The sequence below is a fragment of the Danio rerio genome, chromosome 20, assembly GCF_052040795.2.
Source record: "Danio rerio strain M-AB ecotype USA chromosome 20, GRCz13ab, whole genome shotgun sequence".
NCBI classification, from domain to species: Eukaryota; Metazoa; Chordata; class Actinopteri; order Cypriniformes; family Danionidae; genus Danio; species Danio rerio.
The window spans coordinates 59,177,618-59,201,019 of NC_141040.1; the positions used below are offsets into that span (position 1 = coordinate 59,177,618).

General features: G+C 41.1%; 1 protein-coding gene across 1 annotated transcript; it reads left to right on the forward strand.

The window, feature by feature from the left end:
• The first annotated feature begins 1,056 nt into the window (after positions 1 to 1,056).
• Positions 1,057 to 22,460, forward strand: lrfn5b (leucine rich repeat and fibronectin type III domain containing 5b). Its single transcript, XM_087298764.1, has 4 exons — positions 1,057 to 1,276; positions 12,308 to 13,224; positions 17,038 to 17,540; positions 21,381 to 22,460. Exons 2-4 carry the CDS (start codon positions 12,334 to 12,336, stop codon positions 22,282 to 22,284), a joined length of 2,298 nt encoding a protein of 765 aa, XP_087154890.1. The 5' UTR covers positions 1,057 to 1,276; positions 12,308 to 12,333; the 3' UTR covers positions 22,285 to 22,460.
• The last annotated feature ends 942 nt before the right edge of the window (positions 22,461 to 23,402 follow it).

A 23,402-nucleotide genomic window follows, 5' to 3' on the forward strand; every position in this document is an offset into this window, starting at 1 on the left:
GCCCTGCTGAATTCATCAACTCTACTATGGCGAAGGATTGCTCATTAATATTCATGAGCTCCCGCTCTGCCATTGAAGGACAGGAGCGCAACGTCAGCGCGAGCCAATTAATATTCCAAAGCTGCGCTTCTCATTGGTAAATAAAGATGTGAAAATAAATAAATAAATAAATAAATAAAACAATTGTGTTTAAAACATTATTAGGTTTATTTATACAACAGATCTGACATAATTCAAAGTGCTTTACAAAAATTCATTAACATTGCTGAAACATTACAGAATACCTTAAAAAAATTATTCAACTAATGGATGGCAACAAGCAAACGATATGAAATTAACATCACATAATGATAAAATAAAAATAAAACAGGGTTTAAAATAATGGTTCAGAAACATTACACAAATTCACCGAATTAAAAACTAGGATGGCAAAGACTCGTCATCAGGTTTCTTTGAGTAATATAAAATTCTGTACTTCTCATTTGAAGATAGCAAAGATCATCATATGAGAAAATAATGCATACAATATAATAAAAATAAAACAATGGTGTTTAAAAACATTGTTCAAATATTACAGATCACATTAGGTCTTAACAAAAACAATTCAATTAATAAATAGAATCAAAATCAACATTGTTTTATATTCAAATACTGCACTTCCCATTGGAGGACAGCAAAGTAACGATCACGATTTAAAATTAACATTATATAACGATATATTAAAAACAAAACTCAAGCGTTGAAAATATTACAGAATAATAATTAACTTATCTGACTGACAGACAAGGAAGGCAACGTCAGCGGTGTCTAATTAATATTCAAAATCTCAATTTCCCATCGGAAGACATATGAAGCAAATATCGCAATATTAAATTAATATTGCACAACAATATGACAACACTATACAATAAAACACGCTATCGCCGAAAATATTACTGAATACAGATCATTCTCCGACTGAACGTCAGCGCTGCTCGATTAATATTCCAAAGCCTGGCGTCCGATTGGAGCGACTGCAGCACGACCTCATTAATATTCATGAGCCTCGCCCTCGCCGTACTAGGATCGGTAATTTGGGCGCATGCAGGCGTAATGCGGAGATCCCGGCTGGAGTCTGCGGTCTGATCCCGATCCGGAGCTCCACACGCCGGCCTGAGCTTCAGTGTGCGCCCGCCGGTCAGCCCGGAGCCCCGGAGCAGCAGGAGCCAGGAGCCGCCGAACATGCGCTGATCCCGGCGGCGGAGAGACGGCGAGCTGCCCTGCAGATCCTCCACAGGTAAAGCAGAGCCTCCAGCCTCCATCACATTTGCGCAGTGGAGGAAAAAAACAGCCGAACATCTGGAGAAACGCGCGTCTGCATCCGCGCAGAAACACTGAAGGTCATGATAGCGTGTATCTGCTGCAGATGAGGATGCTCGACATCTTTATATCGATAAATGACCGCTGTGTGCTCACATCAGTGTGTGTGTGTGTGCGTGTGTGTGATCCAGACTGAACACTGGCCTTCACACACTCAGCACAGACACACCGCTGCCTCAGACGCATGATGTCGAGGATCTTTGCATTTTGTGATTGTGTTTTTGCATGGAAATGATCTCCCTGACAGGAGGATTGAGCATGCTCACATCTAAAACAGGCTCCGAGTCTGAAATCAGCTCTTCTGACTGTTATTTTAGGCTGCTACAGATATATGCTATATATACACGCGCGCGGATGAGGACTGAGCATCATATATTAGTCGACAATCATTTAATCAGTGCATATAATGGCTGAAATATATATAGTAGTGGGCAAAATATTCATCCTCCTGTGAAATAATCATTCTTTTTTATATTTATCAAGTCATATTTAATGGATTAAGAGACATTTCCCAGCATTTCCTATAATATGTTTCCTTAATATTTTAAACAGCATGTTAAGCTCAGTATTATTGGCCCCTTCAGCAATATTAGTGTTGGATTGTCTCCAGAACAAACCACTGTTATACAATGACTTGCCTAATTACCCTAACTTTACCCTAATTACCCTAGTGAAGCCTTTACATGTCACTGTAAGCTGAACACTAGTGTCTTGAAGAATATCTAGTCTAATATTATGTGCAAAAATAAAGAGAAAATAAATCTGTGATTAGAGTCATTAACACTATTATGATTAGAAATGTGTTGGAGAAAATCTCCATTAAACAGAAATTGGGCAAATAACAGAAGGGCGGATAATTCAGACTTCACCTGTATATAGAGCAGCAGCTTTGATTTCTAGTATGAATGTTATTTGGTCATTTTTATTTTTGATAAATGTGTCTAATTTTTAAAATAATAATTATTTTTATTCATGTGTTTTAGTCTTATTTTGCAGTACAAATAAATCTAAGCATGTTTAATTAAAGATGCATTTATTACAGAGGCAAAATAAACAGAAAAACAAAAAAACTTCTAATGGGGTCAGAATGATAATTTTCCATTTCCTTTTGTCGCACAGATTGATGATCTGGTTTTAAGATTAAATTCATTGCAATATTTTGTTCAGACTAGAAAACTTAATATTTATAACATAAGTCCAAAACGCACCTTTACTTATGGATGTTGATATACAGTTGAAGTCAGAATAATTCACCCCCCTTTGAATATTTTTCTTTTTTATATATATATATATATATATTTCCCAAATGATGTTGAACAGATTGAGGAAATGTTCACAGTGTCTGATAATATTTGTTCTTCTGGAGAAAGTCTGATTTGTTTTATTTCAGCTAGAGTAAAATCAGTTTTTAATTTTTCAAACACCACTTTAAGCTCAATTTTATTAGCCCCTTTAAGCTATTTATTTATTTTTGATAGTCTACAGAACAAACCAGCATTATACAATAACTTGCCTAATCATCCTAACCTGCCTGGTTACCCTAATTACCCTAGTGAAGCCTTTAAATGTCACTTTAAGCTGAACACTAGTGTCTTGAAGAATATCTAGTCTAATATTATTTACTGTCATCATGACAGAGAAAATAAATCAGTTATTAGAGATGAGTTATTAACACTATTATGATTAGAAATGTGTTGAATAAATCTGCTCTCTGTTAAACAGAAATTGGGAAAAAAAATAAGCAGGGGGTGAATAATTCTGACCTCAACTGTATGTGTAAAATGCTGGGTTTTTGTGTGACCAAACATTCGGTTAAATGTAAACAAGTCTAAGAATAAAAAAGCGGCATTTAAATTAAATTGAAAATAAATAAATAAATAAATTACCCAACACTGGGAATGTCCATATTTGACCCAATGTTATCTTACAACAGCAAGGTTTATCAAAGTGAAGTGTAAAATAATAAGCGGAAACTCACATATTGAGAGCAGAAACAAAAGCATGTTAGAAAACCTGAAGAGCCTGAAAAGTCTGATGTACTCCAGAATCATTCATTCATTCTCCTTCAGCTCAGTCCCTTATTTATCAGAGGTCGCCACAGTGGAATGAACCACCAACTATTCCTGCATATTTTACACAACGGATGCCCTTCCAGCTGCAACCCAGTACTGGGAAACATCCATACTCACTGATTTACAAACACACACTTATACACTACGGTCAATCAATTCTATAGTGCATGTGTTTGGACTGTGGGGGAAACCGGAGCACCCGGAGGAAACCCACGCCAACACGGGGAGAACATGCAAACTCCACACAGAAACACCAACTGACCCAGCCGAGACTCAAACCAGAGACCTTCTTGCTGTGAGGCCACTGTGCTAACCACTGAGTTATTAACTTCATACATTCTTTCTCTTATTGTAATATTTATTAATTCATTCATTTTTTTATTAACTTGGTTATTAATGTATTAATTAATTTATTTATTCAGTTATTAATTTATTCAATTATTCATCCATTCAGTCAGATATTAATTTATTTATTCATTCATTTAGGAAATAATTCACTTATTATATTTATCCATTCATTATTTTTTAATAATTTGGTTCTTAATGATTTTTTTCATTAATTTATTCATTTATTTTTCATTTATCCATTCATCAATTTATTAATGTATTCATTCACTTAATAATTTAATAATTCATTAATTCATTCAGTCAGTTATTAATTCATTCATTTATTATATTATTTATTCAATATTTTGTTAATTTGGTAGTTCATTTATTCATTAATTTATTCATCCATTCAGTGATTAATCCATTTTTATTTATCAATCTGTTGTTTTTACATGTATTTGTCGATTCATTCACTTAATCATTCATTCATTTAATCTGATATTAATTTGTTTATTCATCCATTTAGTTATTAATTAATTCAGTTGCTATATTATTTATTTTTTCATTCATTTTTTATTAATTTGGTTATTAATTCATTCATTTATTAAGTTACAGATTTATTCATAAAAATGTATTAATCCATTCATTCTTCAATTTATTTATTAATTCATTCATGCAGTCATCGATTAATTCACTTAATAATTGATTCATTAATTCAATCTGATATTATTGTATTAATTCATTCATTTAGTTATTAATGTATTCAGTTATTATATTATTTATTCTTTCGTTCATGTTTTATTCATTTTTATTGATTGGTTATTTATTAATTCATTAATTTATTCAGTTATTAGTTTATTCATGGTGACACGGTGGCGCAGTAGGTAGTGCTGTCGCCTCAAAGCAAGAAGGTCGCTGGTTCGAGCCTCCGCTGGTTCAGTTGGTGTTTCTGTGTGGAGTTTGCATGTTCTCCCCGGTGTGGGTTTCCTCCGGGTGCTCCAGTTTCCCCCACAGTCCAAACACATGCGGTACAGGTGAATTGGGTAGACTAAATTGTCAGTAGTGTATGAGTGTAATTGAGTGTGTATGGGTGATGGGTTGCAGAAGGGCATCCGCCGGATTAGTTGGCGGTTCATTCCACTGTGGCGACCCTGAATTAATAAGAGCCTAAGCCGAAAATAAAATGAATGAAGGAATAATTTATTAATTTAGTAGGTTATTCATTCATTCAGTCATTAATTTATACATTTTTTATTCATATTTTTATTTTATTCAGTTGTTTATCTATTAATTAAATTTATTAATTTAAATACTCATCCATTCATTCACTTATTAATTTAGTCATTCATTAATTCAATCAGATTTTATTCATTCATTTAGTTATTAATTTATTATTTCAATTAGTTATTATATTATTTATTCATTACTTTGATTAATGTATTCATTCATTAATTTATTCACGTATTCATTCAGTCAATCTATAATATTTGAATTTATTTACATTCATTTATCAATCTATTAATTTATTCATGTATTCATCCATTCATTCACTTAATAATTCATTCATTCATTCATTCTCCAGGAGTATCTGAGGCACCAAAGCTGTTTTTACAGTCAATTATAAAATGTCTCTTTCCTCCATTACTCCACCTAATGATGTATAAGAGTATGATCTTATTATAAGTACAATAACTCTGCAATAGTGCTCAGATGAATGAATGAGTGTGTATGGGTGTTTCCCATTACTGGGTTGCAGCTGGAAGGGCATCCGCTGTGTAAAACATATGCCGGATAAGTCGGTGGTTCATTCCGCTGTCGTGCCCGCTTATAAATAAAGCCGGAGGAAAATGAATGAATGAATAATGTATTCACAGACTCGGTTTCCAGATGAGTGTGTGTTATTAAGTGGTTGTTATCTGGGATGAACACACCTCGTAATGTCACGACTGACCAATCAGAATGCAGTATTCCAGATGGCTGTGTTATCATCATATCTGTGTAATATTGCTTTACTATAAGGAATAAGACCTTCAGCAGAAGAACTGATGTGATAGGAAATACAGTAAGAGCAGTGCTCGATCTGTTAAACAGCACTTGGGGAATATTTAAAAATAATTTAGATTTCACCAAAAGAATAATGATTTAGCCTTCAACTGTCAATATGAGAATCATCAGGGTTACACACACACACACACACACACACTCCTCCAGCAAACAGGAGATCCGTCATGCTGTTTCTTTCATGCTTCAGTGAGTGTTAGCTGAGAAAAGCGGGATATAAAAGCAGAAATATGTCTGAGAGCGAGGCGCATTCACAGCCCTGTGTGTGTGTGTGTGCTGAAAATACACTCGCTCTGCCAGCTAATGCCGCCAGCTGGACGGCACACAACACAGACTCAATACAGCGGCGCGTCCGGCCGTCATTTGATATGCAGAGAGTGACATCACAGCATCATCCGTGCTGGAACCCACAGCTTTACATCCACACAGCGGCAGACACCGGCGACTGATCATGCAGTACACCATGAGCTCCGCTGGCAGATAATAATCAGTTAGAGAAGAAGATCTTTGGTTTGAGTCCCAGTTGGGTCAGTAGGTGTGTGGAGTTTGCATGTTCTCCTCGTGTTGGCGTGAGTTTCCTCCGGGTGCTCCGGTTTCCCCCAGTCCAAACACATGCGCTATAGGGGAACTGATCAACTACACTGGCCGTAGTAAATGTGTGTTTGTATGAGTGTGTATGGGTGTTTCCCAGTACTGGGTTGCAGCTGGAAGGGCATCTGCTGTGTAAAACATATGCTGGAATAGTTGGAGGTTCATTCCGCTGTGGTGACCCCAGATAAATAAAGGGACTGATTGAATGATGTGTAGTCAGTTTGCTCAGTGCTGTATTGATATGATGTGTGTGTGTGTGTGTGTGTGTGTGTGTGTGTGTGTGTGTTCAGTGTTTTAGTGGTCTAGTGTTGATGTACTGCAGTGCATCTGCTGTTATTTAAAGCAGTGGCCTTTTAATGTGACAGAGATGAAGCGGCGTGTGCTCATGTAGTGTGTTTCATGCTTTACTGTTCAGCATGCAGCGTGTGTCACTGTGTGTGTGTGTGTGTGTGTGTCAGGTATACTTCACTCTTATGGTCTGTGTTTACACGCACACCTCAGTGCTGTTTTCTGCATCACTATAATGATGATCACAGGTGTGTGTGTGTGTGTGTGTGTGTGTGTGTGTGTGTGCACTTGTTTGTGCTTGCATGCATGTGTGTTTGAATGTGTCTATAGGTCCACATGCACGTGTGCATGTGCCTTTGTGTGTGTGTGTACTCACAACTGCTTGTGTGCAGTTGTATATGTGTGTAGGTTATCATCACATCTTCACTTCACACATTCACTACATTCTGGATCAGTGTGTGTGTGTGTGTGTGTGTGTGTGTGTGTGTGTTATCTGCTCAGATTAGTTTACAGTGCAGGATCTGAGGACTGGATTTATGCGGCATTGATGTGTTGAAGCGTACAGTATACAGCTGAAGTCAGAATAATTCGCCCCCTTTGATTTTCTTATTTTAAAATATGACTCAAATGATGTTGAACAGATTCAGGAAATGTTCACAGTATGTCTGATAATGTTGTTTCTTCCGGAGAAAGTCTGATTTTTTTTATTTATCTAGGTTAGAGATTGATAAATTTGTAATTTGCAAATCTTAAAATGCTAAGGAAACTGAGGACATCGGAACCGTCTACTTTGACTAAGCATAAGCGCAAGACCCCATGTGACCAAAGCAGGAAACGTTAGAAATAACAGGACGAATTCATACAGCATGGATTCACTTGCTCTAAAGTCAGCAGTACGCATTTAAAGGCAAGCCAAAAGAAACTGAATGTATAGTAAATATAGTTAAAATACTGTGCACCGCTTAAAAGAAGTTAGTTTGATTGTTAGTATATGCTTTGGTCCTGGGGGGTCGTGAGTTCTTGACGATTTTAAAAGTTTTAAAGTTTGAGAACCACTGATCTAAATTGTCCTTAGACGCTGACTAGACATTAAATTGTGGTCACCTGACATCACAACCTAAATCTAACCTAATGTTAACGTCTAATGATGTTGTGTGCCTGCTGGACAATCACCAGATGCACTACAGAATATTACGTTTACACACACACATGCACTAATGACATGTAAACACATCAGCTTTATACAGCGTAACACTCACTACTCTTGAGGACTTTAAAAAGGTCTGTTTACTCGTACTCTGAGTAATATTTACCGCAGACACTTCTACTCTACTGCACTACAATGTTAGGCGAGTAATGCTGCTTTTACTGGAGTCTGATTTTCACTCTGTCCACCACTGGTAATAGGCTAGCTTATCATTGCGCTCAGCCAAAACCCGTTACCTGAGGATAAGTACTGAAGGCTAATAGATTTAAAACACAGACTCGTTAGAAATAGGTCTGCTCTCAGCCCGGCGGATGTGCTCAGAGCTCCTGCTGACTGCCTGGAGCTCAGGCGCAACAATACGCTGAGGCAGCTTTTAAGCCGTGTGTATATGGTCACGTGATGTGTTTTTTCAGCAGGGTAGTGTTGATGGAAAGCTGTTCACAAATGCTAACTGAAATGCCAGTGTGGACGCAGACCATTTTCACTGTAAAATACAGTTTTAAAACTAAAACGTGTTAGCGTAAACTGCAGCCCTGAGTGAGAAGCAGCCGTCTGTCCATTCGCCATTAGAGTGTTTGAGCTGCTGAAGATAACGTCCGCATAGACTCAGAGGATTATAGATGTGGAGTTTTAGATGAACAGCGACAGGAGCGACATAGACTGACGCATTCTTAATATATAAATATAATGTATAAATGATAAACTAAATGCATGCACAACAATATGTCCAGGTCCAAGCGTTATAGTAAATAATTTCAAGCAAGTAATAGCTCAAACTTCTGCTCTGTTGAGATGTGTTGTTGGTGATTGGACGGGCGCGGGAAAATGAAGACCTGTTTAAAATGATGCAAGAGCCACAGCACCGTATTTCAGTGATTTTCAAGGCCTAACGTTGGGTTTTTGACGTTTTAAGACCCCGCAGACGCCCTGACGGAGAGCGCATGAAGTGTAAACAGGCTGAGAGGAGAAGAAGAAACATGAATATCTGTGTGTTTCTCCAAGCAGATGAGCCTTTGATCTCTGCAAACACGCAGATGAAAGGATCAACATTATCATATCAAAAACAGCCTGAGCTGGAGGAGAAATGTCAGATTATCACCTCTGTGTTATGTGCATTAAACATACTGCAAAACCAACATAATCAACATCCGCGACTCCTCTCTGAAGGGTCACGCTCACATCTGAGTCCACTACAACAACCAGAGAGCAGATTCTGCTGTAAAGCTGCTGTATGTCAGTGTTTGACTCTTCTAAATCATAAAAACACCATAATATGTGTGCAGATATTAGGAAACGCAGGTGTTTATCTGAGAAACCCTGCTAGAGTCGGTTATTCTGCTGTGAATATGTGTGTTCAGTGTCAGAATGCACTGATTTGACCTCTATAACCAGCCCACTGCCAGTGTAGCCAATCATATTTCAGCACTCCGGGTTGCCAGATGCTGGAAAACAGTGTGTTTTATTTCAGTCATTAGGGCTTGCGGTGTTTATGAAAATGCGCCCTCTGGAGGACAGAAGCAGCATCTGAAATGACGCGCAGATTAACAGTTATGGAAATACACATGAACGTTATTGTTCAATTTGGGACAACACTAAACTCACACACTACATGGTTGAGTGTATAAGTGCATGGTGTGCCATTTAGTGTCGTCTGAAATGGTACAACAGCTTTTTTACCAAACGGAAAATCCCAAGTATTGTTTAATGATTGGCAAATGACTGAAATAAATGACCAAATGTCAGCGCTCATGAGCACAACCACATTCACCACAGGGAGGCAGCATAATCACTCGCGTAAGATCATTTTGCTTTCACTAAAAGCCAAAATAAATAATCCAACTACTAGCTCCTCCCCTTCATCAGTAGCCAAGCCTATTCATCAATAGCCCCTCCCATTTGCTAGTAGCTCCTCCTCCTCCACTACATGAGCAGTGAGCGTTGAGTGCGTGAAGTGATCAACAACACACACTTATCAGTTGAATAAGTGCATCAACCGAGGATTTAAAGTGCACTTTTACAGTGAACTTTCAGTGTGAACGCACTAGGTTGTTGCTAGATCAGATATGGTTGAGGCCGAATTATTTATATTATTTATGACATTTCCTATTTATTGTATTTTATAAACGTCTACCCCCACAGTGGGGCCCACACTAAACCTAAACCCAACCATCACTGTACTGTAAAAACAGTAGCTGTAGGATTATTTATGTTACGTATTAAATCATGCAATAAATTGTATTTTTTAATGCCTACCCCAACCGTCACAGTACTGTAAAAATATGAATTATTGTAATACAGTGTCATAAGAAATGCTGCTATATTGATGTGCATACCGCACTTCCGGCCGGCTGCGTATCCGATCTAAACAATGCTACTTACAATATTTAATATCTAAATAATAAATGTGGTAAAGGATAAAATGAAGAGTTCAGATGCAAAAGCCGCTAAATGCCAAAAATGAGGAGATCAAGACATTGAGTAATTGTTTAGGCATGTAATACACCATCAACACATATTTTTGCTTCTACTCATCTAAATCCCAGCGTCAGTGCATTCCCAAATAACAGTTTGCTGGCAAAAGCCGCTAAACGCCACCTGCCTTTGACAGCCGATATATCCCGAAAACCAATCAGAAGAGCGAATCGAATCATGTGTGTTCAATGTAGCAGCGAGCTGATACGCCGGCTTTATGAGGACACTGTTTTACTCCGCTTCAGATTTTGATTTTAAGAGATGGAGTTTGATGAACTGGATCAGGCTGTCCGACTGTCAACTGACAAACGAAGACGTCCCTTACCTCAAACCTCTGAGCATTATAATAATAAGAAAACACACTGTACAGTCAGGAGTGTAGCATGCATTCATGCCGTGTTTTAGCGTAGCGGCGCTACTTTAAATGAGTCCGATTTACTATACATTAAACAGCAACTGTGTTTCACAGAAGACGAAGTTAAGATGCCGTTCAAGAGAACAAGAGACCAAGATCTTGAGTATGGTGAGAATGAATGAATGACAGCTTCTAGAATTGTCTGAGAGGCATCCCCTTTCTGCCCAGTAGGCCCACCTTGTGTTTTATTTGCTAATTTAAGCTATTTTTTAAAGATAAATATAATATATAAAACTCTACATTATTTATGACTTCATAATTCCTGTACATCTGATTGGCTTCTTATATTAATGGACAACGCACAGATATGGATGCTTCATAATGTTTTACACTATAATGCTTAAATCTACCAAGCTTAGCTCACAGTGTTTACAATGTTTACACTGCTGTACTTACATTACATCTCAATCCCAAATATCAGAAATGACAACAGATTGTTAAATTTTAATTCATGTCAGTTTTAATGTTATTGATTAATGCACTTGACAGATTTCATTCATTCATTTTCCTTCTGCTTTGGTTTCTCAGGGGTTACCACAGTGGAATGAACCGCCACTTGACAGATTTATATATTTTTAATTTGAGGTGTTTTATGTTTGGTAAAATAAGTCTTGTTTTTGCATAAAAAGCAGACGTGGATTTAGCTGGTTTTGATGCAAAAGAAAATTAACCTTGTTAAAAACTGTCTAAAATGACCTTTTCATTACATATAAAAGGAAACTTCTGAACCTAATCAGAGGAGCCTGATAGAAAATGCTCATTTACAGGAAAAGAGGTCTGATGGGTTTAGAGGGTTCTGCATCTGAACTCGTCATGTGTGATTGGATATATATGCGATATTCAGATAATTTCAATATATTGTGCACTCCTGAAAACAAGCATTAATATCCCTGATTACATCTTTAGCTACGCTTCCATGCACCTATTTTTATGTTCATTTTGGAGATTAAAAAAATCGGTTGATGGAAACGCTAAGATGCACAAACATTTTGAAAATGCGCATAAAAAATGTGTGCATAAGATGCGCATAAACTGCAATGGATACACTCTTACTGAACAAATTCCAGCATGTGCATTAAAAACATCATGTGATTTTGTTACGTGAAGATAAAACTGTGAACAAACCAGCAGGCTGAGCACACTGCAGAACATCTGAATACTGTTTTGCTCATTCTGAACGCCTGAACCATTTCAGTATTAGTGCTATTAGATTATTAATTGCCTCCAGAACTGTCAACAACAACCTCTCACACCTTCAAACGCCACCACGTGTCGGCGCTCGTCATTTAATAAATAAAGAAAAGATTGACGCAGCTTCTCCTACTGCAGCAAATGACATTTATACTGTTGATATCTGGCGCCAGTTAATCAGGAAGTGACTTTTTTTTCTCAGACTCATTGGATAGAAACGCTGCTTTATTCACACGTCTTTTACGTGTTAATCCAGTTTTGCGCATAATGTTAATTTGCATTTTTTGGTTGTAAACACTCACTACACTGTTTCTTCCCCCGCAGGCTGTTCCCCAACACCCAGAGCCCAGATGGAGACGCTACTGGTTTATCTGATGGTTGTGGTAATGGCATTAAAAGCCCAGAAGATACAAGTATGTCCGAAGCGTTGCATCTGCCAGGTCCTGCCGCCGAATCTGGCCACGCTGTGCGATAAGAAAGGTCTTCTGTTCGTCCCTCCAAACATCGACAGACGCACTGTGGAGCTCCGGCTGGGGGATAACTTCATCACAGGCATCAAACGCAAAGATTTCGCCAACATGACCAAACTGGTGGACCTGACGCTCTCCAGGAACACGATCGGCTCGGTCGCACCACACGCTTTTAACGACCTGGAGAATCTGCGGGCGCTCCACTTGGATAGTAATCGATTGACTCACATAACGAACGATACGTTTAGCGGAATGTCCAAGCTGCACCATCTGATCCTCAACAACAACCAGCTGACGTACATCCACATCGGAGCGTTCAACGACCTCTTGGCTCTGGAAGAACTGGATTTGTCGTATAATAATCTGGAAGGCGCGCCGTGGATCGCTATACAGCTGATGATTAGCTTGCACACGCTAAACCTGGATCACAATATGATCAACTACATCCCCGAGGGAACGTTCTCCGGCCTGCAGAAGCTGAAGCGGCTGGACGTGACCTCTAATAAGCTGCACAAGCTGCCGCCAGATCCGGTTTTCCAGCGTGCGGGCGTTCTGGCCACCTCGGGGGTTCTGGGCGCCTCGACTTTTGCTCTGAGTTTCGGGGGTAATCCTCTGCACTGTAACTGCGAGCTGCTGTGGTTGCGGCGACTGCGGCGCGAGGACGATCTGGAGACCTGTGCGGCACCACAACATCTCGCCGGACGATACTTCTGGACCGTCTCTGAGGAGGAGTTCCTGTGTGAGCCGCCGCTCATCACTCGACACTCACAGGTACAGAGTTATGATGGGATGCTAATATTAGGCTGCGCCCGAAACCGCCTACTACTCAGCAGGTACTGCATTTGAATGTATTCGTACTACTCGGCCGTTGGAATAGTGCGTTCTATACAGTATGAATGTGAAAAGTATGAATGGAATTCGGATGTACTACATCCGCCATTTTGTCATGGTCACGTGACCTACCTGCGTCAGTTGCGTCGCCTCACTTCCATTCATGAATTCTCTCGCGGGGCATTATGGGATAGCGCAGTGTGCATGGGATGCACACTCCAGAATCTCGCCGGAAGTAGTAAGTCATCCGGGTAATTCTCGCATACTGATTTTCCAATTCTATGAATTCGTACACACTACTTGGCTCGCATACTGATGTTAGCGTACTATATAGTATGGAAGTATGAGGTTTCGTATGCAGCCTTATTGTTGTGATTAATTGCTGAAGCTTTCATCCCTGCTGAAAAATCCAGCTTAAACCAGCCTAGGCTGGTTGGCTGGTTTTAGCTGGTCGACCAGGCTGGTTTTAGAGGGGTTTTGGCCACTTCCAGGCTGGTTTCCAGCCATTTCCAGCCTGGTCTTAGCCGGTCAGGCTGGAAAATTACCAGCCAAATCCAGCTAAAACCAGCTTGACCAGCCTGGTTTAAGCTGGATATAGCTGGTTTTGGCTGGACTCCCAGCTTGGCTAGGCTGGTCAAGCTGGTTTTAGCTGGTCATCTCCCAGCTTGACCAGCTAAGACCAGGCTGGAAATGGCTGGAAACCAGCCTGGAAGTGGCCAAAACCTCTCTAAAACCAGCCTGGTTGACCAGCTAAAACCAGCCAACCAGCCTAGGCTGGTTTAAGCTGGATTTTTAGCAGGGATCACACTATACAGTATTATCACGGAAATGTCTTTAATTAAGTGAAGCTTTAATAGACTATTTTCGAGAGGATAACGTGATATGATTGATCGTGGATGGTCTCTCATCTGTAATCAGCAACAATCCAATCAGATAGTTTCAAGCTTACAATAAATAGACAGATTTCGCCCTACTGCCTTATCTTCGTTTTAGAAGAATCCCCCCTTCCACCCTATCTCCTCCTTTTCCTCCCTTTACCAGGGGGAGCTCTGGAGACCTACCTGATCTGGGACCCCCATATATGCTAACTGACCAGGCGAAAGCCTTGGGCTCAACTATCTCCAAGCTTAGGTTCTCTCCCGGGACAGCATGCCAAAGCTAATATTAGCACCAAACATATCTAAGTGTGAACTCTTGAATGTAGTTGTATCATGGTTTACAGCAGTGGTTCTCAAACTTAGGTGACCATCAGCCTTTTCCTCAGAGCCAACAAAACATTGCTGTAACTCTGATACAAATTTATTGAAGGGGAAAATTAAAAAGCACTGCTGTGTGTGTGTGTGTGTTCTGTGTTTGTCTGGGATAATCAGTCTACCGAAATGTGTGTATTACATACAAAGTATGACGCTGATCAGTTCTTTGGCAATTTGTGGGTCCAACTTTCCAAAGACGTCTGTCTCTTACTCATTGTGCTGCTTGTAGGTTACATTTGGGTGCTCAAGTGAATTAGAATACGGTCATTTTTTCAAAATAAAAGATCATTTAGACTCAGATAATAAAAAAAATAGAAATAATTAATGATTTCTTGTGCGGCCCGGAAGCAATTGATCCATGGACCGGTACTGGTCTGCGGCCCGGGGACCACTGGTTTACGGTATTATCACTAAATTAATGATGATACTGAATTTCGATACCAATCAGTACAGAAATGTTAAACATTCATTCCTTAAACACCTCTGATTGGCCGCTGTGTTCATGTGTTCAACAGAAATGATTGGCCGTGAAGGTCATCAGTTCACCGCTGTTCACCAAGTGCAAACACAGATACACTGGAGCGTTTTAAAGCTGTGTAAATCGGCTAGTGTGTCAATGAGCTGACATTCAGGCAATCTGATGAAGGATCCACTGATTTACACCGCTATCAACCGCTTCAGTGTATCTGTGTTTGCACTCGGTGAACAGTGGTGAGTTCGGTGCACTGATGACCTTCACGTCCAATCGCAGTCATTTCTGTTGAGCATGTGAACACAATGGCAAATCAGCGCTGTTTAAGAACGCGCTCAGCTAAGCAGGAAATGGACGTTTTTAACATTTCAGTACTGATTGGTACCAAAATTCCATATCGAGACAACACTACACTAGATTGACCTAATAATACACTAGATTGACCTAACACTACACTAGATTGACCTAACACTACACTAGATTGACCTAACACTACACTAGATTGACCTAACACTACACTAGATTGACCTAACACTACACTAGATTGACCTAACACTACACTAGATTGACCTAACACTACACTAGATTGACCTAATAATACACTAGATTGACCTAACACTACACTAGATTGACCTAACACTACACTAGATTGACCTAACACTACACTAGATTGACCTAAGCTGCTAGTAGTTATGACTGAATACTAATTGTCTTGTTGCGATTAATTGCTGAAGCTTTATCACAGTATTATCACTAGATAGGGTTATGACAGATTAAAATATTCTTGTTGTGATTATTGCTGAAGTCTTTTTGTCATTATACGGTATTATCATGATTTTGATTTGAGCTGCAAATATGCTCATGACGATGACGAATATGTCTTGTTGTAATTACAATATTGACCTAATCTGTAAATAGGGTTATGACAGGATAAAATTTTCTTAGCGATTAAACAACTTGTTTTATCACAGTATAAGGTATAATTACGATATTTTATGGTGATTTGATCGATATTATTACAAATTTGTATTTTTCGCTGCTAATAGGCTCATGAGGATATCAAAATTTCGTGTTGCGATTAATTCCTGAAGCAGTTATCACAGTATATGATATCATCACAATATTGACCTAAACTGCAATAGTTTATAATTTTATTATTATTTTTGTTGTGATTAATTGCTGAAGCTTTTATCATGGTATACGATATTATCATGTTATTGATTTTAGCTGCATTTAGGCTCATGACGATATAATTGTTTTTGTTGCAATTAATTAGTGGAGCTTTTAATATTTATACAGTATTATCATTGACCTAATCTGCAAATAGGGTTATGAGGGAATAATGTTTTTGATAGGGGTTATCACAGTATATAATATTATCCTAATATTGAGCTAAGCTGCAAATAGTGATGACCGTGATACATTCTCTTGTTGCATTTAATTAACAAAGCTTTTATCGCAGTGTATGTTATTATCTCGATATTAAGCTGCAAATTGTTATAATGATATACAAATTTCTGGTTGTGTGTTTGTGAAATCCTGCAGCGACTGACTAGTAATAAATACTGTATCACATTGTGGAGGTAACTTTCCCAGTATGGAGTGCACTGTGCTCCTCTGTTCTTTGATTTTTGTGTGTTAATCTTTTAAACAATATCTCTAAAGGTCATGATTCACACTCGTTGAGTAATTGAGCTATACATATATTTATTTTTCCCAATAGTTAATCCATCAATCAAGCTTTATCTATATCCAAGCAAGATTGATTGAAGAGCTTCACACCAGAAAAACTAAATATACAACACAACTAAAACAAAAACAATACAAGAAATATCCATGAACAGAGAGGTGTGTCAGAGCTACTGTGCATTATAATCCATTTTCAACAAGTGGACATTGAGAAATGAATGTAAAATAAAAAGTATAACACAATTACTCAGCGAGAGTGAATCATGACCTTTCGAGTAACTCTCCCCCCACCCCGTCATCATCACGAGGTATTGATTATGATCATATGTTCACTCACAGGAGATGCGTGCGCTGGAGGGCCAGCAGGTGTCTCTGCGCTGTAAGGCCCGTGGGGACCCAGACCCCATCATACACTGGGTGGCCCCGGACGGGAAGCTGGTGTTCAACTCCAGCCGTACTGTAGTGCACACTGACGGGACACTGGAGATCCTGATCAGCACAGTGAAGGATTCGGGCTCCTTCACCTGCGTGGCCTCCAACCCATCCGGAGAGGCTCAGCAGACGGTGGATCTGCTTATCACCAAACTCCCACACTTCACCAACGACACCAGTCTGGCCCCAGAGCCGGACCCAGGCTCCTCAGACATCGCTACTTCAGCCAAGACTGCGGACGGAGGGCCCTCAATAGGGAACACTAAGGGTGGGCAGGAGAAGAGGGTGCTGATCTCAGAAATCACTGCATCTTCGGCTCTGGTCAAGTTCAACTTCCAGAGGAATATTCCCGGCATCAGGATGTTCCAGGTCCAGTACAACGGCACTTATGACGACTCCTTAGTCTATAGGTAAGACCACTTTAATCACTTTAAGGCAGACATGTCCAAACTCGGTCCTGGGGGGCCAGTGTCCTGCAAAGGTTAGTTCCAACCCCAATCAGACACACCTGGGCTAGATAGTCAAGCTCTCACTAGGCTTTCTAGAAACATCCTTGCAGGTGTGTTGAAGCAAGTTGGAGCTAAAATCTGCAGGACACCGGCCCCCAGGACTGAGTTTGGACACCCCTGCTTTAAGCAACCCGGGCTCATTGTGGAAACGTAGCCCAGCGGACGTCTCTGGAGACCGCGAAATACGTCCCGGGAAGTACTTTTCGAGCAGTTTTCGGAATCCGCGAGAGGCCGCTGTGCGCGCTTTTTCACATCTCGGACGGCTCGGGAGCGCGCGCCGCTCATGCCCGCGCTGTTCTCACGTGAAAAGCCACCGGAGGCCGCTGTAGAGCGGCCATCCATCCGACTGACTGGCTGAACGATCGACTGGGCGGCCAATCGGCTGACCCACCCGCCCTTCTCCTCCTCCTTCCCTAAACCCAAGCGACGATTTGCAAAAGCCGTCCAGAAAAAAAAGCAAAAGCCCTGGTCCGATTTTGACCGCGTTTTCGGATCTCGCCCCGTCGCAAACTCGTTCGCTTTTTTTTTTTTTTGGATTCTGTTTTTCATCTTACCAGATTTCTGGAACCGCTCTTCCCCGGACTCGATCCAGGTCGTCGCCGTGGCTGGCTACTCCTCCCTCGGGCCTCCGCTCCGCCGACGTAACGCTGCGAGCTAAGCGGACAAACTGGTTGAGGGCGGGAAAGCCCTCCACACGGAGGCAAGCCGTAAGCTGGCGAGCGCGAAGAGGAGGAGCGGAGCGGCGTCACACCGCCCCGCAGCGTTCGCTCGATAAAAAAAACCAAAACACGGCCATACGTACCTCCGGCCACGTAAATCGCAGTCTCCAGAAACGTCTGCGGGGCTACGTTTCCAGAATATGCTTGGGTTGGCTTTAAGACAAGATGCTGATAGTGGGTCCGTTCAATAACCATGCGTACGCACAAATCTGCATACAGAAATACTCAGGAATTAGTCATGAGTAGGGTCAGACAGAATCTGTAGAAGTGTTTTTGCTATTTCTGTGGAAAATTATGTTAAATATCTGCAGATTTAAGCAGAATTATGTTGGGAGTATAAAAACGTAATATATAAAATAAAAAATATGTTTTTTTTAACTTTTATTTAATGTTTACAATGCAAAGTTTCACTTAATTTGATAAGCAAAGCAAGTCTCTCAGATAATATCTCTACTAAAAGACTAAAATAGTACTTTACAAACTGTATTGTAAACAAGTTAAATGAACACTTTAATATTAGTCACTATTATTACTGAAATTAATTAAAATACTGAATAAATGTACATTTACAAAAGTAAATAAACAGACTCAATGATGGGCTAAAAATCAGTGGAATTCTGCGCGCGATGACTCCGTGTGGGCCTACTCATGGGTCATCAGATGAGAGTGCACAGATGTGTTTTCTGAGAGTGATGGATGGATGTTCAGGCCATGATCACACCCAAAGCTTTCTTTTGCAGCATATTATGATTTTAAATATGTGTGAACACTGCAGCACGGATATAGGCGATGTGTCTGAATGGTAACAAACTCAACTGATAAAACACTAAGGCCCAATCTCAATTCTATTTCTGTACCCTTCCCCTTGGCCCTTAAAACCGAGTGTGAAGGGGAGGGCTTTAAAATTCACCCCTCAGAATTGGGCCAGCACTACAGCACCTGCACACATCATCAGACGTCATCGCCATCTCCTGCTTCATATGAGAAAGATGATAGCGACTGCTGGAGTTACTCCAGTTGTGTTGTTGTTTGGTGTTTATCTTCAGGACTTCACTGAAGCCGTATATCATGTTATCATGACCATATAATGTGGCAATAAGATCATAACTGTACTGTGTGTTCACACCATGGCCATATTCATCATGTAAACACACCAGAACAGCATGAACATTACAGCAGACACTGTGAACAGCTCATCACACACACTAGACTCTTCTGACAGGGGACTGGAGTGTCAGGATGTTGTGGGACTGCTGTACAGCAGATATGATTAGGGATTATCGATCTCCAATTTTGGCTGTGTTTATTTTAGCGGTTTTTATAAAAGCATGACGGTAAAACATGAGCGCGGTTATAAATATGTTACAATATGTGTTTGTTTGTTGTAAAAATTCATAATAATGACAAGAAATACTCATTTGTGGATCTTCTTCCGTGTGCAGCTGTGCTGCCGTTGTGGCTGGTGTATTCTCGGAAATGTTCTTATCCCTTGGTTTCGAGTGTGCTTCTGAAAAATCTGTTCAAAGGGCTATTCACCCCTTCCCCTTAGCCCTACGCCTTAAAGCTAAACAGAATCGGGACACTCTTTACCTCTTCACGGAAGCGCGCAAAACGAGTTGTAGGGGAGGGGCTAAGGGGGAGAATTGGGACTTGGCCTAAATCCGCCATTCTCCAATTCTCGTACAGCTCTCTCAATAGCCGTGTTTCCATGTTTCCCAGTGATGGGTTGCAGCTGAAAGGGCATCCACTGTGTAAAACATATGCTGATTAAGTTGGCGGTTCATTCCGCTGTGGCCAGGGCCGGAGCAAGCTGAACTGCCGCTCTAGGCAGAGGATGATCATGCTGCCCTCAACCCCAATGTGAAAACGAAAGTGACCGGTTATGAAAATGAAGTGAGGTGTGGCGGACCTCTTTTCCAGTGCTTTATGCGCGGATATAACTGAGGACATGCGGGTGCTAAGGGAGGAAGGGAGGTGTCGCGGACACTGCGCTCTCTATTCTGCCGCCCTATGCGCGGATATGACTGAGGACACGCGGGTGCTGATGGAGGTGTCGCTGACGCCGCCCTCTCTATTCTGTCGCCTATGCGCGAATATGTTTGAGGACGCGAGTGGTGAGGGAGGTGTCGCGGACATAACTGAGGACAAGGATGGTAAGGGAGGTGTCGCGGATGCCGCCCTCTCTATACTGCCGCCCTAGGAGGCCGCCTAGGTCGCCTCTATGGACGCGCCGGCCCTGGCTGTGGCACCCCTGATTAATAAAGGGACTAAGCCGAAAAGAAAATGAATGAATGAATAAATAAATTAATTTGAGTCCTCTGTCACGCAGTGCTCGGATCTCGGTTCTGGAAATGTACACAAGTAAGTCTTTATGTAATTAGTGCCCAGTTTGCATATGGGGTATAGTAATCCATCAGTTTGTAAGGTCAGGTGATGTCTGATCATTAGTACCCTTTAGAGCTCAGAATGATGAATGTAGCACTGAACAAACATGCTTTACAGCCTCCGTCACTGAGTGTCTGACAAAACAGTTCACTGAGGACCTCCTGGCTGCTCAGACTATAAACATACTGATGGAGAAAGAGGAAAGTGACAGAGCAGCGGTGATCCGGACGCTGGTGAAGGCTGAACAATCAACTGCAGATATACTGAACTAATCCAGAGCTCGGTTAGGTTAATGTTCCTCACGCAAGCATCCTTCACCCGCGTGGACAGTAAATCACAGCAGAGTACTCCAGACAACCTCGTCCAGTTCCCAGATGAACCAAAACAATACAGACTGTAGCTTGCTTCCTGAACAAATGATCATATGATCCAGTTCTGTTTAGAGAACACGATGTGAGGAATTAAATCAGAATTTCATTGAGACAATATTTTCATTTCTCTATATAAAATGCTTTAAGAGTTTATGAATATTTTTGGACTAGAAACAAGACAAAAACTCTGAGAAAAGCACTTTGCATTTGTTGTTTTAATTATATTATTATTTCTAACTGCTTTCTCTCTCTCTCTCTCTTCGCAGAATGATTCCTCCGACTAGTAAAAGCATCACGGTCAACAATCTAGCGGCGGGCACCATGTACGACCTCTGCGTTCTGGCCATCTACGATGACGCCCTGACCACGCTCACTGCGACCCGTGTGGTGGGCTGCGTGCACTTCTCCACCGACCCGCAGTACATGCGCTGCCACTTCATGCAGTCGCAGTTCCTGGGCGGCACCATCGTGGTCATCATCGGTGGCGTGATTGTGGCGTCCGTGCTGGCCTTCATCATCTTCCTCATCGTGCGATATCGAGTCTGCCAGCCGGACGGCTCTGAGAAAGCAGTGGAGCTGGGCGTCATTCGCTCACAGTCCGAGACGCTACAAGTCTGCGGCGTCATCAAATCCATGTCCAAGCAGGTTCTAGGACTGGAGCGCGACGCATGTCGGAAGGTGTCGCCGCAAAACGAATCAGCGCGAGCTTCAAAACCTGCGTTTCCCGACTGCACCGTCAGCACGTCTGCAGGAACCCACAGCTGGCACCCGGCGTCCCCGAGTCCACTGCGCCACACTCCAGACACACAGATCAACGTCGAGCCCGAAAACACCAATAAGAACAACTCGGCTAAAGCACGTCCCGCTGTTCACGCATATTCAACGATGGTGACTCCGGTTTCAAGGCGAGCGCAGCTACAGAGTCTGCACCACTACCAAACGGTGCCGGTGGGCTGCGTACGGGTCAGCCGACGGCACTCCCTGAACGTAGACTCCTGCAAACAGCCTGCGAATCAGAGCGCTACGTATCCCTCCGCCGCGCTGCAGCGCTCCAAACGCAGCTTATCCATGAGCGGCGGAGATATCCCGCAGATGGACAGCGGCGGGAACAAGCGCAGCGGGAAATCCTCGCTGTCCCAGTCGGAGTGGGTTCTGGAGAGCACATTATAATGGAGGCTGGACTTTTCCAGGGGGACGGACGATGTTTTTTTTTAAAGCACAAATTAAATACTGTTTCATGCATATAGTAAGATGATACTACGACTTGTATATTTCTTTGTTTTATGGAATACTACTGACACTGCATACAGACATGTTACGTTGTGTAAAATAAAGTGTGAAAACCAGAGGAGTGTTCTCGTCACGTTTATATGCTCATGGGCTGTGGTGGGTTATATATTCTCTGTTGATTGGATGAAAGATAGTTTGCAGTGAGAAATATGGCTGTAGTGCTGTAATATGTCCATTAGGGATGCAATGATCGGGACCGATAACGATAACTGATAACTCTTAGATTTGGAGGTCGATAGCCAATAAATATACATCCAATCATTGTCCTTCGGATTAGGAGAATATGCACTCATTCATTCATTTTACTTTCAGCTTAGTCCCTTTATTTTATCAGCGGTCACCACCGCGGAATGAACCGTCAACTTATCCAGCATATGTTTTAAGCAGCGGATGCCCTTCCAGCTGCAACCCATCTCTGGGAAACATCCTTACACACTCATACACTACAGACAATTTAGCCTACCCAATTCACCTGAACCTTGGACTGTGGGGGAAACCAGAGCTTTAGTTAGGGATCCACTAATTATGATATCCCAACACAATCTCACAGCAATTCGTAAGTTTTTGATTTAGTGGCTAGTTTGTACGATCTAATTTGTACAATTTAGTACGATTTGCTCATCACCCAATGACGGTTGGTGCTAGGGGTGAGGTTGGATGCCACGCCTCCTTTTTAAAATCGTACATTTGCGTACGACTGAACTTGTACGAATTCGTACGAAATCCACTAAGGCAAAACGTACAATACTTACGTTTCCTTGTCAGATCAGGCTGGATAACCGATAACTCTCACATTTGGAGGCTGATAGCCATTAAATATACATTCTACCCATTCTTCTTTTCAGCATGATTGCAAAATCAAAACACACACAGCCGAAATAAAACAAATAAGACTTCCTCCAGAAGAAAAAATATTATCAGACATACTGTGAAAAAATATTGAGAGGTAGAAATTGAACAAACATAAATAACATGACTTTCATCTTATGAATAATTTT

Coding starts and splice junctions, on each gene's coding strand:
- lrfn5b (XM_087298764.1), top strand. CDS start 12,334: ATGGAGACGCTACTGGTTTATCTGATGGTTGTGGTAATGGCATTAAAA. Junction 13,225..17,037: donor TCATCACTCGACACTCACAG/GTACAGAGTTAT, acceptor GTTCACTCACAG/GAGATGCGTGCGCTGGAGGG. Junction 17,541..21,380: donor GACGACTCCTTAGTCTATAG/GTAAGACCACTT, acceptor CTCTCTTCGCAG/AATGATTCCTCCGACTAGTA.